The 17131-nt window shown below is 45.9% G+C and overlaps 4 protein-coding genes across 7 annotated transcripts in view; 1 reads left to right on the top strand and 3 right to left on the bottom strand.

Moving 5' to 3' along the window:
* Positions 1-2519: 2519 nt before the first annotated feature.
* LOC311365271 (interleukin-6-like) lies at positions 2520-4902 on the top strand (the record flags this gene model as incomplete). The annotated part of the gene is made up of 5 exons (XM_084484793.1): positions 2520-2535; positions 2671-2873; positions 3134-3229; positions 3762-3905; positions 4723-4902. 5 exons carry the CDS (start codon positions 2520-2522, stop codon positions 4900-4902), a joined length of 639 nt encoding a protein of 212 aa, XP_084340919.1.
* Positions 4903-5802: 900 nt separating this feature from the next.
* On the bottom strand, positions 5803-10418 carry tomm7 (translocase of outer mitochondrial membrane 7 homolog (yeast)). The gene is made up of 3 exons (XM_084484617.1): positions 10253-10418; positions 6893-6941; positions 5803-6179 (listed from the first exon to the last, which is right to left on the bottom strand). Exons 1-3 carry the CDS (start codon positions 10353-10355, stop codon positions 6164-6166), a joined length of 168 nt encoding a protein of 55 aa, XP_084340743.1. The 5' UTR covers positions 10356-10418; the 3' UTR covers positions 5803-6163.
* Positions 10419-13467: 3049 nt separating this feature from the next.
* Positions 13468-16025, bottom strand: LOC311365270 (hyccin-like; the record flags this gene model as incomplete). Its single annotated transcript, XM_084484792.1, has 2 exons — positions 13468-15896; positions 16004-16025. The coding sequence occupies 2 exons, from the start codon at positions 16023-16025 to the stop codon at positions 15283-15285; spliced, it is 636 nt and encodes a 211-aa protein (XP_084340918.1). The 3' UTR covers positions 13468-15282.
* hycc1 (hyccin PI4KA lipid kinase complex subunit 1) overlaps positions 15752-17131 on the bottom strand; it is a 19921-nt gene continuing 18541 nt past the window's right edge. For all 4 annotated transcript variants that reach the window (XM_084484392.1, XM_084484394.1, XM_084484393.1 and 1 more), the window contains one exon: positions 15752-15896. The gene's annotated coding sequence lies outside the window, so the exon portion shown is untranslated. The remainder of the gene's footprint in view (positions 15897-17131) is intronic.

The raw sequence follows: 17131 nt of genomic DNA, 5'->3' as shown, positions 1-17131 counted from the left end.
GGGGTTATCAAAGTCACAGAGCACTTTCATTTCCTGCCCTTTACCCATTACTCAGAGACATTCACTGGAACAGGAGAATTTCAAGAAGCTGAAATTCCAGGGTTAACAGATACAGTATGTTGAGTCATACAGAAAAGTCATATTTGGGGTATCGGATACCAGGCTTAGATTGATGATGTCTGCACTGAATCATTAGACTCAGTTAATTAAAAAGTGTGTGTGTGTGTGTGGGGGGTGTGTGTGTGTGTGTGTGTGTGTGTGTGTGTGTGTGTGTGTGTGTGTGTGTTGGTGTGTGTGTGTGTGTATAAGGGCGGTGCCATGCGTATGCACATGACAAGATAACACTTTTTGCTGGAATTTATTTGTTTTTATTAGCGGTTTATTTGTTTTTTTATTAGCGTGACGAGACGACCGTCACGTGCGCTTGTGCCAGGAAAAATTTGCGCCCTGAAAAATAATATATCGTTGAAAAGATACTTTTGTTTGTTTTGGGTCCTCTGTGTGATTGAAGCAACCGATTACTACTTAACACTACTTGGAAGATGTGTGTTGTGTGAGCGGGAAGGACTGACAAAGTAATTTCCCTATAGACTGCATGACCTGTATCTGAAGTGTGTGTGTTTGTGTGTGTGTGTGTGTGTGTGTGTGTGTGTGTGTGTGTGTGAAAAAAAAAAGTGATATTCGAACAAAACAAATACTTTAATACCACAAAGGTGTCGCCAAAGGGAGGCGAAAGAGAACGACACGGAAATCTCAGAGATGACCACTTTAACTAGATGTGTATAAATTGAAGAATAGGCCATTTATACACTCTTAATAGCCGTACAGCAGACGTGCACCAGATCGCAGATTGATCCTTTTACACCGCACGCCTGGTCAAGGGGTCTAGGGGTACCGGAGCCCCTGTGTGGTGGTCTAGGGGTACCACAGCCCTGTGTGGGGGTCTAGGGGTACCGGAGCCCTGTGTGGTGGTCTAGGGGTACCACAGCCCTGTGTGGTGGTCTAGGGGTACCGGAGCCCCTGTGTGGTGGTCTAGGGGTACCGGAGCTGCGGGGAGCTGCGGGGTCTAAAGGTACCAAACAGCGGACATGAAATAAAGATGAAGCTAAAATGATTATTAAGTGTCCAACGTGTAGAAGGTAGAAACATATTGCGGTGAGGTTGCAGACTGCAACCCCTCCCCCTCCCCGTGTGATGATGGTGACGGTGGGCTGTACATGCCTGGATTGTGTCACTTTCCAGTAGGTACTTGAGTGGGTTCTTCCAAAATGATGCCATCTTCTACGACAGCACAACTTAACACCAGGAGAAACTGTTCTTCTGACAAACAAAACTTAGATATAAGAGCATATTCATAACGTGTTTCAGGTTCAACCTATCCGACACATTTGTGAGCTTCTTCCTCGACATGGAAATCAGTCTTTCTGAACCCAAACAGCCATACCGTCCAGGGGGGGGTGGGGTGTGTGTGTGTGTGTGTGTGTGTGGGGGGGGGGGGGGGGGGGGGGGGCGCTTGCTTGAGTCAGAGTTCTGATTACAGCATAAACAATGTCCCCCCGGAGTGAACCCAGACCGCACCGGAGTCTGGAGTCCTGAGCTCCCTCTGAGAAGGGATTCAGACGAGGATGACGGAGACGGCGGGGCGGCGGCGGCGGGGCGGTGGGTGAGCACAGGGCACTCAACCCTGTTGACGTCTTGCTGAGTAACGATTCTTAGAATGTATCCTCTCACGTCCACTTCCTCTTCCACATAACAACGAAAATCAACTGTAATAAATAGATAGAGTGACAGTTCCGTAATCACGCACAGATGGATTGGCCTACGCTGCGTTCTCTCTCCAAGGCACTTGGAGAGAAATGAAAGGATCCAATAACAACAAGCAGTGCCCTCTCTGCCATCACAGAGCCGTCGTCACCCCTGGAAACCCCCAGACCGCCACTGGCAGCATCGCAGCATTGGAACAACACAAATGTCTTCACTTTTATTGGGTTCTTTGAAAAGCACAATTTAAGGAAAGTTTTTTTAAAGTGGAAAGTGCCTTAGTGGAGCTCATTAAATCATGAATACATCGGGGGATTATCCTCCTACATACATTGATGATACATTGCAATATATATATATATATATATATATGTATACATATACATTAAAAGGCAAAGGCTTTAACCAGTCTCATAATGGGATTTGATCTGAATAATACTATCATTCATTGAGGAAAAAAAAAGTGCTGTCGTCCTCCACGTGACCACTGGACATAAGTTGTTCAAAGTAGTTTTCTGCTGACTAGGACAATTGACCCACTCGATAGGATCGATGAATCCTATTCATCGATTCCCCCCCCCCCCCCCCGGATATCCGAGTTAAGCAAAATCCATCTGGCTAAGTCATGGGCGAATACGGGGGCAGGCAGAATTGGGTGGTAACGAAAGTTATCGGGAAATCACAGCAATATGAAACGTGCTATAAATACACTCTTCCTCAAGATAAGGTATTCAACAAGTTGACGTTCGCATCGCAACATGACTTCTTTATCAAGTAGGTCTAAGTCGAGCGGATGTTGTTGTTGTGCAGGCGACACTTTCTTTTGTCACACGCTGTTGTGGTGTGAGTGTGTGTGTGTGTGTGTGTGTGTGTGGTTTATCCTCACTCGCTCCTTTCCCTTCCCTGCAGACTTCCCTCTGCGCTCTGCGATCACACTGGGGACGTTGGCGTGGTTCACCTTGGCCAGGCCGCTGGCCACCCCCCCGTCGGCCCACCTGCTGGACCGCCCGTCGGGAGAACCTCCGGGCCAGGAGATGGAGGCCCCCGGGCTGCTCTGCGACTCCCCGGTGTGGGGTGTGTTCATCGCGTCCACCACGCGTCACAAGAAACAGGTGAGCGGTCCCGATAGGCGGCAGAGACGGTCCTGCCCGTGTCCTAACGCGGTGCTTTTGCTTGTTGGTTTACTTTAATTTAGATGTTGAATTGATTTGCTTTTGTCACGTGGTTCGATTTTTTTCTTTTCGTGTATAGTGTATATAGACGACAAAATGGGAAACAGGAACGACGATGTCGATATCCCTCTGCTTGATTCCTATAATAACTGTAGTACTACATATTTAAACATTTCACCATTCTTCCCAAACTCCTCCAGTTTGAAGATGAATTCTCAAACCGGGCAAATTACGACTTTCTGGAACGAACCGACGTCCCCTCGCCTCCTGCAGGCTGCCCGGTCACCATCAACAAGGTAAAGCCGGGGGGCCTAATTATATACGCTTAATGTAATAAATAACATAAAGAGAATGGATGAGAAATAAAAATAAACGCATTGCATGAAATTGTTGTTAGAAGTGACAGTGACAGAGTGAGAGTTTACATAAATATCATTCAACCTATGTAGGGGAGATCTTTATTAATTGCTTGGAATTATGCTTGGAAATAGGCTAAACTAATTTGACTTTGTCATTCTTTAGCTTTGTGACTTTTTCCCATGGCAATGTAAAGGGTTGTATCCCAGAAATAAATGTATACAATGTGTACAATTACATCTCATCTGGGTAATAGAGGCTTGTATGTTCAGCCTTGTATATTGCATATATAATCACTGAGAGAGACACAGGTCCTTGACTCCCGACGCACGCGTTAACAGAGCCTGGCGGCTGGTCCTTTTCTGGCTCATTGCGTTTTCATTTGCAAATACGATTAGGCCCACATCAACCCGTGGTGCCGCTGCGCCGCGGAGGTTGACCCGCTCTCTCTTCTCTTCTGCTGGTGCGCAGGAGGCGTGTCTCTTGAGGCTGGTGCAGGGTCTGCAGGTGTACAAGGTGCTGCTGACGCACGTGAAGAAGGAGTACCCTGACAACGCCCTTCTGCCGCACATCAGGGTCAACAGAGACCTGCTGATTCGTCTCATCAAGGAGAAGGTGAGAACGGCGTTACTGCTCCTCTGTTAACGCTAGGGGGTGTGACGATACGCTAAAGTCACGGTTCGGTACGTACCTCGGTTTTTTAAGTCACGGTTCGGTATGTGTTTTTCGGTACAGCAGTTTTTATTATTTTATTTAAAAAAAATGATTTTGATTTGATTTATTAAATTGTATCAAACAAATGCCTTACACAAATGAAAATACATCAAATACAATCGAGGATAAAAACGCAATAAAGTCCAGGACTTATTTCCATTGTGGTCCTCAACGCAAAACATCAGGACGAGACGAGACAGTCACAGAGTGTGTGATCATCAATAAAAACTTAATTAAAGTTTTTTTTGTTTTTCTCTGTACGTATAGAAATGAAACAAAGTGCATCGAACCGTTAGACCCGTACCAAAATATTTCGGTTCGAATGCGCGTATCGTCACGCCCCTAATGAATACACACAAGTTGGCCCAGGTGGGGGGCAACACAACACAACACAAAGGCACAAAGGGCTGCATCCCACCACCAGTGGCGTAACATCACGGTCGACGGCCCCGGTGCAGATATTTTTGCGCCGTTGATGCCATAGCGGAGTTGCGATCTGATTTTTTATAAAGACAATATTAATATGGGGAAGAAATAACAAATATAAGGACGGTATTTTGGGGGACCCAAAAGGCTTCCTCCATGGGCCCCTGACGGCGTCTGGGCCCCGGACAGCTGCACCGGTTGCACCGTCGATATTTACGCCACTGCCGACCACAGTCCACTGCAGTCCTGTTTTTAAACCAAACACGTTATTTATTGATTGTCTGCCCAACAGATGAGGCACCCGGAGCGCCTGGCGGAGCTCGGCGACGCCGAGGCCCAGAGGATACTGAGAGGTCTGGAGAACAACAACACCTTCGACAGGAAGCTCACGGCGCACAGCATCCTGCGCAGGCTGCACCTGTTCCTGATCGACAGCCGCCGCGACCTCTCCCGCAAGGAGAAGGTGTGGTAGCGGCCGTAGGTAGAGCCGCGGCTCACAGAGCTACAGCTCCAAGTCCAAATCCAAGCCCCAAAACGGAACCGCGTTCAAAGCTGCTCCGAGTGATTTACAAATGGGAAGATTTTGTCTTCGCTTGTCAAATCGAAATGAGTTGCGACGGTTTGTTCTGTGTTTTAATTAGGTTATTTAATTAGGTTATTTCGTAACTGTTAATTAATTTATCATTATTTATGTTGAACTTATTTATTATGGTCTTTGTTCTTTGCGTTGTTGAAGTCGCTGTTTACATGAGATCTTTTTAACGTATTTTCTTACCTTGAATGTACTGTAGCCAGTTGGTACTGGACACTTTTTTATATTTCAATGATGCAAATATTATAAATATTTATTAAAAATATCACTTATAAAGCTGAAACTGCACCGGTCAATGTCAGGTTTCAAGAATAATGTATTAGTTTTTCTTTAATTAAACCTTTTCTAAAGTTGACATTTTATTTTTGTAAGTGTGTTAAATAAACAAATGTCCAATGCAATTTGTCTTAATGATATGCATTTTTAAGTCATAATTACACAAATGCCCGTGCACACACACACACACAAGATTTTACCTAGCTAAGAATATAGCATGAACATATAGTGTACAACTTTCCAGGTAGAGTGTGAAGCGTAAGAGTATGGTCCAAGAGTAACTTGGACCATACCAAATGAATGTTTCTCCAGGATTGAACCTCACCGGCCAAACAGTACTTTGTGTGTTGCGTGACCACCAGACCTTACAGTGGTACAGTCCCAAGGGAACAATCTATTACTCAACAGCGTTTATTGTTGCGTGTATCAAACTAAGATGCCACAGAAAGGAAATCTTGAAAATAAATAAAATGTGATATGCAGATACACACGCAGACACTGTAATCTCACTGAAGGTTTATTGTCAGAATCTCCAGGATAAAAACAGCCATTTCCAACGTGTGCAGATATGCGTATAACAATACTGCACATGCAAACACAGCATTACACAAATATAAACAGATTAACAAAGAGTCGTGCGACGTCCCCTCCTCCTCCAATCATCATCAACATTGATCGCTTGGTCATCTGCAATTCAGACATAAATACAGACACCATATTCTATGTATTTTTATATATGCTATATTTCTGAGGGCCATAAGTTATTACAGGAACAGTCCGTTGTGATCCGCTTGACTGTCTGAGGCAGCGCCCGGCCACGTGATGAATGATGGATGGAGGTGGTCAGTCGCGTGCAGAGTCTTCCTCAGCCCCACAGCAAACTAGTCGAGAGTCGAGAAGAAATAAAACAGAATCAACACGGCAGACCTGTTAACGTCCCTTGAGACTTTGAAGTGGACAATGCTTTGTCCGTGTCATTTGTCCAGTAGTACAGCATGGTCTTTGTGATGAGAGCACTTGCGCGCTGTATCACTGCGATTATTCAACAAACTCCAAACTGACCAACACACTGGCCGTTTCTCAATTCGCGTTCTCGTGTGTTCTCGTGTACTTGCGTTCTCGATAAACGTCATCAGTGGTAGCCCAATCACTGTTCCAATTCCAAGTACGCGAGAACGCGAGTACTGTCGTAAAACCCGGAAGTGTTCTCGATGCGTTCTCGATGAGGCCGTTCTACCGAGGACGCATCGGAGGTGACTCGTGTGGACTTGGGACCGTTAAATATCCCAGAATGCATCATCGAGTCCGCTGCTGTTCCAATTGCAGGTGCGTACTCGCGTTCTCGGAAGTCCGTACTTGAAAGTCCGGACTTGCCAAGTACGTACTTCCAAGTCCGCGAGAACGTAGTCCGCGTACTTGGTATTGAGAAACGGCCATTGATTCAGAAAGACGAAAGGGCTGTGTTACAAGGTAGTACAGGGAAATGATTTAGCCGTATTATATTGTTAACTGAGGTTTTGATGAAGCCAGGAGGGAAGGGTACAATGGCTCGATCACAGGTATTGTCCTCAAAAAAGTGACATTTTGTACAAACCTCAGAACTGTGGGCTCAGGCATCCCTGGATCTGCTCCACGCTGGAAGCCTGAAATGAAAACATTTAAAAAAAAGAAGGTTTTGTCTGAGCCCATCAGGTACACCCTAATGGAGCATCATACTCATGGGGCATCCTGCCAACCACTCAGGAGGCTCCAAGTCAAGTTAGAACCTGGCAACAAACTTTGATCACAAATAAAAATAAATGACCAGAGGGGTATTCCATCAATCAAGCTAAACGCAAAGCCGGGCCTATTTCGACAAGCCTGGCAAACTCTCAGTGAAGAGTTCCGTTCCATTTACGTGACTTAAGGGACTCTCCGCTAAGTAACCATGGGGATTTATCCCACCAAACTAACCTGTTCGGTGGCAGGCTAACTGCCAGGCTTACTTGAGCGGTGTTTCAGAGAAGTCCATCTGTCGGAAACACGTGTACCAACAGAAGGTTCCGCCAAGCCTAGTCCTCACGATTTTTGAGAAGTCATTGGCATTGGCTTTTTTTTGTAATTCCCTTTGTGTCAGAGAAAGTAGGCCAAACAATATACTTTTTATATAACAATTATGTCTTACAATTTCCCCAGAACCCAAATATAACTTGCAAAACCCCCAGTGAAGTTGATGTTAATGTTAACAATACTGATAGTGAAGTCTTGGTAACAATGACAAAGACACTGCTGCATGGGAAATTGTCAGCCACATAAATTCCATTCAGGTGAGTTCATTAATAGGTGAATTTAATGTATGAATTTATTGGTAGGATGGGCCTTCCAAGAGGACTAGGGTACATAAGCATGGCATGCCCTTTTCTAGACGAAGAGCCAATTGATTTAGGTGCTCAGTTGTTAAGGCAGGCAACCGATTCTGTTGAGATAAATACTATGGTTAGTCAATTTAGAATATTTTCTTCTGGCTGCATTTGCTAGGCCTATCTCTTCAAAGAAATGGAAAATAAATGGCATGAAAAGTTATTTGATCTCTCCAGTAATCCTTCCTAAATTAAATTACAAAACCATGGTCGATATCCAATTAAAATATCTTACACTTAATACTCCTTCCTTACGCATTAAACCGATCTGCGATTCTTTTTGCCAGGCGGCCGCCCTGTTTTTATTAATGGTTATTAGTTAGTTATTATATGCTTGTACTCCTCATAGACCTCCACAAGCTCACAAGTTCACCGCTGGAAAAGAATCCCGCTCTGTCCTTTTCGGCCATTTGATCCATGAATCGACATTCACGGTTCTGGGCTGGTTACACATCTTGTGAACGCACGTAAACACGCGAAAACGTTGGAAGTTGGCGTTAGTTTATAACCGGGCTTAATCAACTAAGCGCCGCCTCCGTTAGCGACTTTGATGGAATACCCCTAAGGTCCAATCTGCATGGGTCCGTATGTTAACAATAACGTTGCATTAAGGGCTGAGCCAGAAAAAAAGAGTTGATACACAAACAAGAGTGTGTTGGTGACGATACAGGCCTACGGTGGCTAACCCTAGCACCAGTCCGATAACAGGCTATGAATGTTCCCTTAAAACCAATAGATTTATATTTAGAAGGCACTTTTATCCAAAGCGACTTACAATAATTCCAATTGTCAGAAGAAAGCGAAACAACAATATATTGCTGCCGGTACAATAAGTTCAATACAACATACAATATGTTCATAAAACCAAAGATAGCTAGATAACTGTTACTTGTAGTTGCAGACCAAAACATATTCGACCACTCTGCTAGAATGAATTGGATCAAGATAGAATACTGGAAGAATGCACTGGAAAAGGTTACTACTGTGACCAAGTAGTTTGTCTCTCTAAGGAGAGCCAAAACTTTCGTAAGAAAAGTTATTCCTAAGTTACACACTCCGCCTCTGGACTTCATTGGCCAACCATTACTCATTCTTTATACAAATGAAAAACGCCTCCATATTAAGGCCTTCATTTGAAAACAACCTTGAAATAGATTATTACGATAAGACCAAGATACTTTATCCATCCAGACGGGAAATGAGAGGGGCTGACACATTTTTTACTTTTAGTGGCAGGATTTACGCAATCTGGATTTGGCTCACAGGAATATAACATCACCTCCCAATATCTGCCGACTGTACGGTGAGACAGGCTCGGTGGGAGGATTACCGCTACTCATAAAACAGATGTGGCTCACCGGATGCCTGCATTATGATTGAACGTGTTCTCTGAGGTCATAACTAAAGTTTCACTGGAATCGAAAGTATGTGTGGGCCCTGGGGAAGTATTTCCCAAACGGACACAGGAAGTCAGACCTTTTTTTTTTTTTTTTTGTTGCATGATGCAATTGATTCCGAAATATCGATAGCTTATGTCGGCAGCCTGCCGCATTCTCCTGCAACCCCATAGGGGGTTCAGCCCCTGCCACAAATGTAATGGTCCTCATTTATACAGCGCTTTTATCCAAAGCGCTTTACAGTGTTGACTGACATTCACCCATTCATGCACACATTGACACATTGACACCGACGGCGGTGGTGTCGACCACGCAGGGCGACAGCCATCGGGTCAGGAGCAGTCAGGGTGAGGGCGTCTCGCTCAGGGACTCCTCCACACTCTAGGAGCTAGGAGGAGCCGGGGATCGAACCAGCAACCTTCCGGTTACGAACCAGCAACCTTCCGGTTACCAGCCAGCCAACCCGCTCTACCTCCTGCTGAGCTAATGCCCCCCAAATGTAGAGGTCACGACGAGTCGATGAGTGTCCCTGCTGGTATCTTCAACGGATGCACGTTCATCACGTTCATCACAGACAGCCCCCCCCCCCCCCCCGAGTGAAGGGGGGGACACAAGCCGCACACTCGTCTCACCACAACACACTAATCGCACCACAGATACGTCGATGTCATAAACGGCTAAGTGACGACCTGCAGCTGAATGCGCACACACACACCAACACATGGGCAGGGAAACTAACTATGATGATGATGATGAATGATAACTATGATTTTTTTTTTTTATTGTATTCTCCTCAGGCCTGACGCTTTCGGGGTCAGTAAAAGGGACGCGGATGATGAGTCAAGGATAATCCGAGGAAGAACCCCGGCCGGCCGGGGGCAGACGCTCCTAACAAACGAGGCACTGCTGCCTCCCCGGCCCGGAGAAAAGGTCCGAAGACCGTGAAGACAAAACGCGGGGCCCTTTCCAACCCGTACCGTCACACGGTGTCGTGCGTCCCCGCGGCGTGTGATCTCGACTTTTATCACACACACACACACACACACACACACACACACACACACACACATGGCCGAAAGGCAAATAATGCTAAGCTACATTGCTAGTGCTAACTTGACAGAAGATAACCAGATAACCCCGAATGTTGGAGACACTGACCTAGGTAGAGCACCGTGGGGATGAAGCCCCAGCGGATGACGAACTGGCCGCATTGGAAGACCTGCTGCAGCCGCTGCTTGGTCTCTTTACTCAGTTTAGCCATGGCTCACGGTGCAGCTTCAGACCGCTTCGTGTGTGGATCACGGGCTGCAGGATGACAGCAGGAGCGGACTCACTCGGTGACAGGGTTGCCAGATTGGGCTGGGAAAATCGGGCCCAATCTGGCAACACTGATCGCAGCGCTCTCGTAGCGCGCTGCGGGCCGGTTGCGACCGGCCAGGGTTGCCAGATTTTTTCAGGCCAATCTGGCAACGCTGCTCGGTGACTTCCCACTAGTACTTCACTAGTGCCGTATACCCGAGCCTAGTGTCGTGGGTGAATCGGCTAGAGGTCGAAGTCATCTGTGACACTAATGTGCGATTAAATATTGAAGCAGTACCGAGTTGACGTCGGTCAAGTAATGGGATTTTGGTGTTTGTTGCGCACTAGGCAAGTTTTTATCGGGACGCTGAATACCGTAAACGGGTTCAAGGCGTTGCTGTAGGTGTAGTAGTGCTTTGTTGAATAGCGATGTGCGCTATTGACTTCAGTGGGTATCTATGAAGGCCTCTATAAATCACATATTTAGCCTTTGTCAGTGTACACCTTCATTAAAAAAAATAATGATAATAATTGTATGTGCCCTTCTGGACACACCATAGAATAGGTTTTAATGATTACGTAAATGCAAGGGTTTCCACAAGGATTCTAAAGAAATAGAGATGACAGGTTGTATTCCTAGGTATACTGCTTGAATGCCACCTATGGATATTAACCGGTGAACAGTTATCCTAGACTTCCCATCCACAGAACTTATAACAAAACCAACAACACACAAATGTAATAGACACACTTTATTCCAATCTAGCATCAAGTTATTTTCAGAGGAAAACAAAAGGCCAAAATAAACCACCTTTAGTACGACAACAAGAACAAACATTTCCCCCTCAGCTGTAAAAATGTGATACTTCCCTCCAGAAAATGAGACGGTAGGCCTACTTATTACTTTCCCACCAAAATGTGGACACCTAGGAACACGTACTGAAATACATCAACAACCACACGATGCACCCGCTTGAGCACTGGAGAAATGAGTACCATTTGTTTGGTTTCTAAGTATGAAAAATACCACAGATCCAATGCTTTTGTCTCACTGTTTGCAACATGGAACACAAGATGTCCATCAGACAACTTCCCCAAATCAAAAAACAAAAATCATGCCATTTGTAAAACACTTTATTCTGCCATGGGACACAGCGACTCAGAGAAAAGGTGCTAGAGGAGTACAAAAAGAAAGGACATAAATATTGCTTCCACGGGGCGATACCAATACTGTCCGCTTGTAAACAAGAAGAATCAGTTGGTCTGCTGCTGCTTTCCTCCTCAGCTCAACGATGTTAAACTATACCCATTTACTTTGATGAATGCAAAGGAAAACCTGGAGAATTGTTGATTTTAAAAGTTTAAAGAAGAGGATGAACCACAGATGTGTTAACACAGGTTTGTTTCTTTTTTTTAAAGGAAGGATCATTTTGGGAACAATTGCTATTGCTATCAGTTACTTTGAGGAAGTTCATGAAAAAGACGAAGGAAACATGATCGTTACATCAATCAGCAGCCAATTTTCTAAAAACCGTTAAGACACACACACACACACACACACACACACACTTAAAACAAATCTTCTCAAACACAGTTTATAGCAATGTGTGCATAAGGTTCACCAGTTTTCCCGACTCATTTAAAATGGGACTTTTGTGAGCAGGAACACCGATTTGTCCTTAGGAGGGAAAGAGGTGTAGGACTACTGGTTAAGAACACACAGGCTCCATCGGTCATCTGTGTTTGTTGCACACTAAGCAAGTTTTTATTGGGACACTGAATACCGTAAACGGGTTCAAGGCGTTGCTGTAGGTGTAGTGCTTTGTTGAATAGCGATGTGCGCTATTGACTTCAGTGGGTATCTATGAAGGCCTCTATAAATCACATATTTAGCCTTTGTCAGTGTACACCTTCATTAAAAAAATAATGATAATAATTGTATGTGCCCTTCTGGACACACCATAGAATAGGTTTTAATGATTACGTAAATGCAAGGGTTTCCACAAGGATTCTAAAGAAATAGAGATGGCAGGTTGTATTCCTAGGTATACTGAATGCCACCTATGTATGGAGGTAGATTTGTGTCTTTATTATGCAATCAAACAGAATATGTTTGAGAGCAAAACTTTCCACACTGCAATCAAAAAATAGATTTGAGAGCAAAACTATCGACACTGCAATCAAAAAATGTTTTATTGCAAGTAAAATAAATGTGATTAAAAATGTATTAATGGGAATCCAAAAGTTTTGTCTGCAAATCCAAAAGTTTTGTTTGCGAATCCAAAAGTTTTGTTTGCGAATCCAACAGTTTTGCTTGTGAATCCAAAAGTTTTGCTTGTGAATCCAAAATTTTTGTTTGCGAATCCAAAAGTTTTGCTTGTGAATCCAAAAGTTTTGCTTGTGAATCCAAAAGTTTTGTCTGCAAATCCAAAAGTTTTGTTTGCGAATCCAAAAGTTTTGTTTGTGAATCCAAAAGTTTTGTTTGCAAATCCAAAAGTTTTGCTTGTGAATCCAAAAGTTTTGTTTGCGAATCCAAAAGTTTTGCTTGCTGTTGAGCTGAATCTCGTGGGCGGGACCTACGCCGAAAGATGTAAGACACGTCTCTATTGGCCAGTCTCGATTGGAGTGACAGCTTGGCAACATCCACAGTTAGTAACGAGAGAGGAAGTTTTGAAGTCCATGATGAGACCGAGCGGGACTCAGGAGCGGAGTTGCCAAGCTGTCACTCCGATCGAGACTGGCCAATAGAGACGTGTCTTACATCTTTCGGCGTAGGTCCCGCCCACGAGATTCAGCTCAACAGCAAGCAAAACTTTTGGATTCGCAAACAAAACTTTTGGATTTGCAGACAAAACTTTTGGATTCCCATTAATACATTTTTAATCACATTTATTTTACTTGCAATAAAACATTTTTTGATTGCAGTGTGGAAAGTTTTGCTCTCAAACCTATTCTGTTTGATTGCACACAAGACACAAATTTACCATACCTATGGATATTAACCGGTGAACAGTTATCCTAGACTTGCCATCCACAGAACTCGTAACAAAACCAACAACACACAAATGTAATAGACACACTTTATTCCAATCTAGCATCAAGTTATTTTCAGAGGAAAACAAAAGGCCAAAATAAACCACCTTTAGTACGACAACAAGAACAAACATTTCCCCCTCAGCTGTAAAAATGTGATACTTCCCTCCAGAAAATGAGACGGTACTTATTACTTTCCCACCAAAATGTGGACACCTAGGAACACGTACTGAAATACATCAACAACCACACGATGCACCCGCTTGAGCACTGGAGAGTGTTTGGATAAAAACAAGTCTGAGGACACCCACACAAGCAGATGGATTGCATATGAATCCATTGTCCTAGCAGTGGAAATTCGACTATGCCATGTGACCAAAATACACAAAGGTAACTAAAGGAAACCTGTACCTTCAGCCCCACCACTGGGAGTGTGATGTGGTGTGATTTGGAGCGCACAAGAATCAAGATTGCCTCGTAAACTTCTTATTCCCCACTCTCGGAATTATCTTAAAGGGGCCAAAAGACTAAACCCTTCACACATAACGTTCTTAAAGAATAAGGACGTATCACACATGTTTCTTGAACCTTTGGCATGGAGGCATGGGGAAATGTTCACATTTGTTTGTCACTTCTGTAGCCTTCAACAATGAGGACGTTCAAAACTTAGCAATGAGTACCATTTGTTTGGTTTCTAAGTATGAAAAATACCACAGATCCAATGCTTTTGTCTCACTGTTTGCAACATGGAACACAAGATATCCATCAGACAACTGCCCCAAATCAAAAAACAAAAATCATGCCATTTGTAAAACACTTTATTCTGCCATGGGACACAGCGACTCAGAGAAAAGGTGCTAGAGGAGTACAAAAAGAAAGGACATAAATATTGCTTCCACAGGGCGATGCCAATACTGTCCGCTTGTAAACACGAAGAATCAGTTGGTCTGCTGCTGCTTTCCTCCTCAGCTCAACGATGTTAAACTATACCCATTTACTTTGATGAATGCAAAGGAAAACCTGGAGAATTGTTGATTTTAAAAGTTTAAAGAAGAGGATGAACCACAGATGTGTTAACACAGGTTTGTTTCTTTTTTTTAAAGGAAGGATCATTTTGGGAACAATTGCTATTGCTATCAGTTACTTTGAGGAAGTTCATGAAAAAGACAAGTTTCATTTCACAAAGGAAACATGATCAATCAGCAGCCAATTTTCTAAAAACCGTTAAAAGACACACACACACACACACACACACACACACACACACACACACACACACACACACACACACACACACACACACACACACACACACACACACACACACACACACTTTAACAAATCTTCTCAAACACAGTTTATAGCAATGTGTGCATAAGGTTCACCAGTTTTCCCGACTCATTTAAAATGGGACTTCTGTGGGCAGGAACACCGATTTGTCCTTAGGAGGGAAAGAGGTGTAGGACTACTGGTTAAGAACACACAGGCTCCATCGGTCAGGCCCAGGACTGGCCCTTTAAGTTGGGGGTGCTTTAGTTGGGGGCGGGGGGGGGGGTGTTTGGGGGCTGGCTAAGCTGATGGAAGCCGACTAGATGGGTGTTTTGGGGGTAACACTACAGATGGGGGGGGTGGGGGTTTAGGGGGGGGGGGGGGGGGGGGAAAGACACTTGGAACATGGTGGCAGGTGATACAGGAGCAGAACTCCAAATCAATACTTTGTGGTCATTTGCACTTAGCACGGCTTGGAGCTCCAGGTCAACCGGGGTACGGGGGTCAGATGCAAATCACGAGTCACATGGGACAAGAGGGGGACCACGGGCGCTTTGCGGGTCACGGCGCGGGGGGGGGGGGGGGGTTCAAAGGTCGGGGCCCAGGTGCACGCTGATGCTGGTGGAGAGGGGCGAGTGGCTGGGCCCCAGCCCCTCCTCCTGCATGCTGCAGGAGTAGCGCGCGGCCTCGTGGGCGCCGGCGTCGGAGCCGGAGTGGTGGAGGTGGTGGAGGTGGTGGTGGTGGAGGTGGTGGTGGAGGTGCTGCTGCTGCTGGAGGTGGTGGTTGGGCACCGGGCCGCCGCCGCCGCTGGCCTCGAAGGAGCGGGAGAAGACGGCGCTGGCGGTTCGCGTCAGGCTGCTGAGGGCCCCCGCCTTGGGCACCGATTGGCTGGAGGTGAGCGTCAGCCGCTTGACGGACAGCTCGGCGCCCTCGCCGGCGGCGGTGGAGGCGGCCCGCCCCCCCCCCGCCGGCGCCGCCGGGCCCGCCTCCTTGTCCCTGCTGGTGCGCCCGGCCAGCCGGCACTTCTTCATGGCCCGCGCCCCCAGGCCCGGCGTGGTGAAACTGTTGCTTATGGTGATGGTGGGCGGGGCCGCGTCGCCCGCCGCCGCCGCCGCCGCCGCCGCCGTTAGACCGGGCCACACCCCTTCGTCCACCTCGGAGATCTCCATCAGCTCGTCCGGGGAACCCAGATCAACAGCGTCTGAGAGGGGGAGGGAGAGGGAGCGAGGGAGGGGAGATGGGGAGGAGGTGAAGACCAGGAGAAGGAGATCCACATCGGAGACATAAGCAGCAGAGAGAGGAGTGGACGGGCGATGTGAGACTGTACCATCTGTCACCAGCCTCTGGACGCCGGGGCCCCACGTTTGAACCAATCCAATTATAATAAGTCATCAAATCAACCTGGCTCTATATGCAAATTTAGGTTATTACACTTTGGGACACGTTAATGTTAAAAAGATCAGCTGCTGGTGCCGGCAACTCTTGAGGCGTGGCAGAGGGATGTGTGACAGACGGTCAGTTTCATTGTCTTCCAGCAGGTGGCGCAAAAACACCGTGGTTCTCCGTCCACACCGACCGTAAGACACGGGGGGGGGGCGGGCATACGGTGGGGTTAGGTAAGAACAGCCAGGAGGTGGAGTCAGTGAATCGTTCTCAGAGGAGCGCTTGAATTTCCCCGCCCCCCAAAGAGAGCAGGGGGCGGTGAGGGGTTAGTGTGTCAAAAAAGCAGAAGCGTCAGAGAAATTACAAAGCGGGGGGGAAGAACAATTTGGAGAGAGCCCCCTGAAAGTTAAGACAATTTCTCCACCCCAGGGGAGATACAAACACGTACACACACACACACACTGTGTGTGTGTGACCATAAACACCTGCACCAAAGGGTCCCACCGTCCACAAAAAAATTATAGTGGTTAACACACACACACACACACTAATCCTACCTATCAGAGGGACCAAATCCGTCTCCCATAGCAACCCAGTAGTTACGTGTCGAGGCATATTATAAAGGCGACAACGTCAACACACCAAAGGCAAGAGATTGCATAAGAAAAAAAAAAAAAAAAAAAAAAAAGGTACTCGCAACCAAAAGTGAGAACTGTGTCTTGTACTAATCTACCAAACATCTCAGGAGACAAGTCATTTTACTGATACTAAACTAAAAACACATTTATATAATAATATATTGATACTGGTGGCCACGTTCAGTAGTCTCAAGGTCCTCTATTGAACTTGGAACAAAGCCTGTTACTGGATAGCGCTGGACACACGCCGGTGAACCTGCACACGGCCAGGCCTCAACCCCAACCCTGAGGTTCTACTGGACACACAGAGCAACACACCTACACACACCCAAAGACAGAACGACAGAGTCTCAGTATCATTTAAGAACCCGGGGTCAGTGTCAGGTCCCCGGCGACTCTGACATCACAGCTCTGG

The sequence above is a fragment of the Micromesistius poutassou genome, assembly GCF_964030765.1.
Source record: "Micromesistius poutassou genome assembly, chromosome: 20".
NCBI lineage: Eukaryota > Metazoa > Chordata > Actinopteri > Gadiformes > Gadidae > Micromesistius > Micromesistius poutassou.
This window is presented reverse-complemented; position numbering and strand designations above follow the sequence as displayed.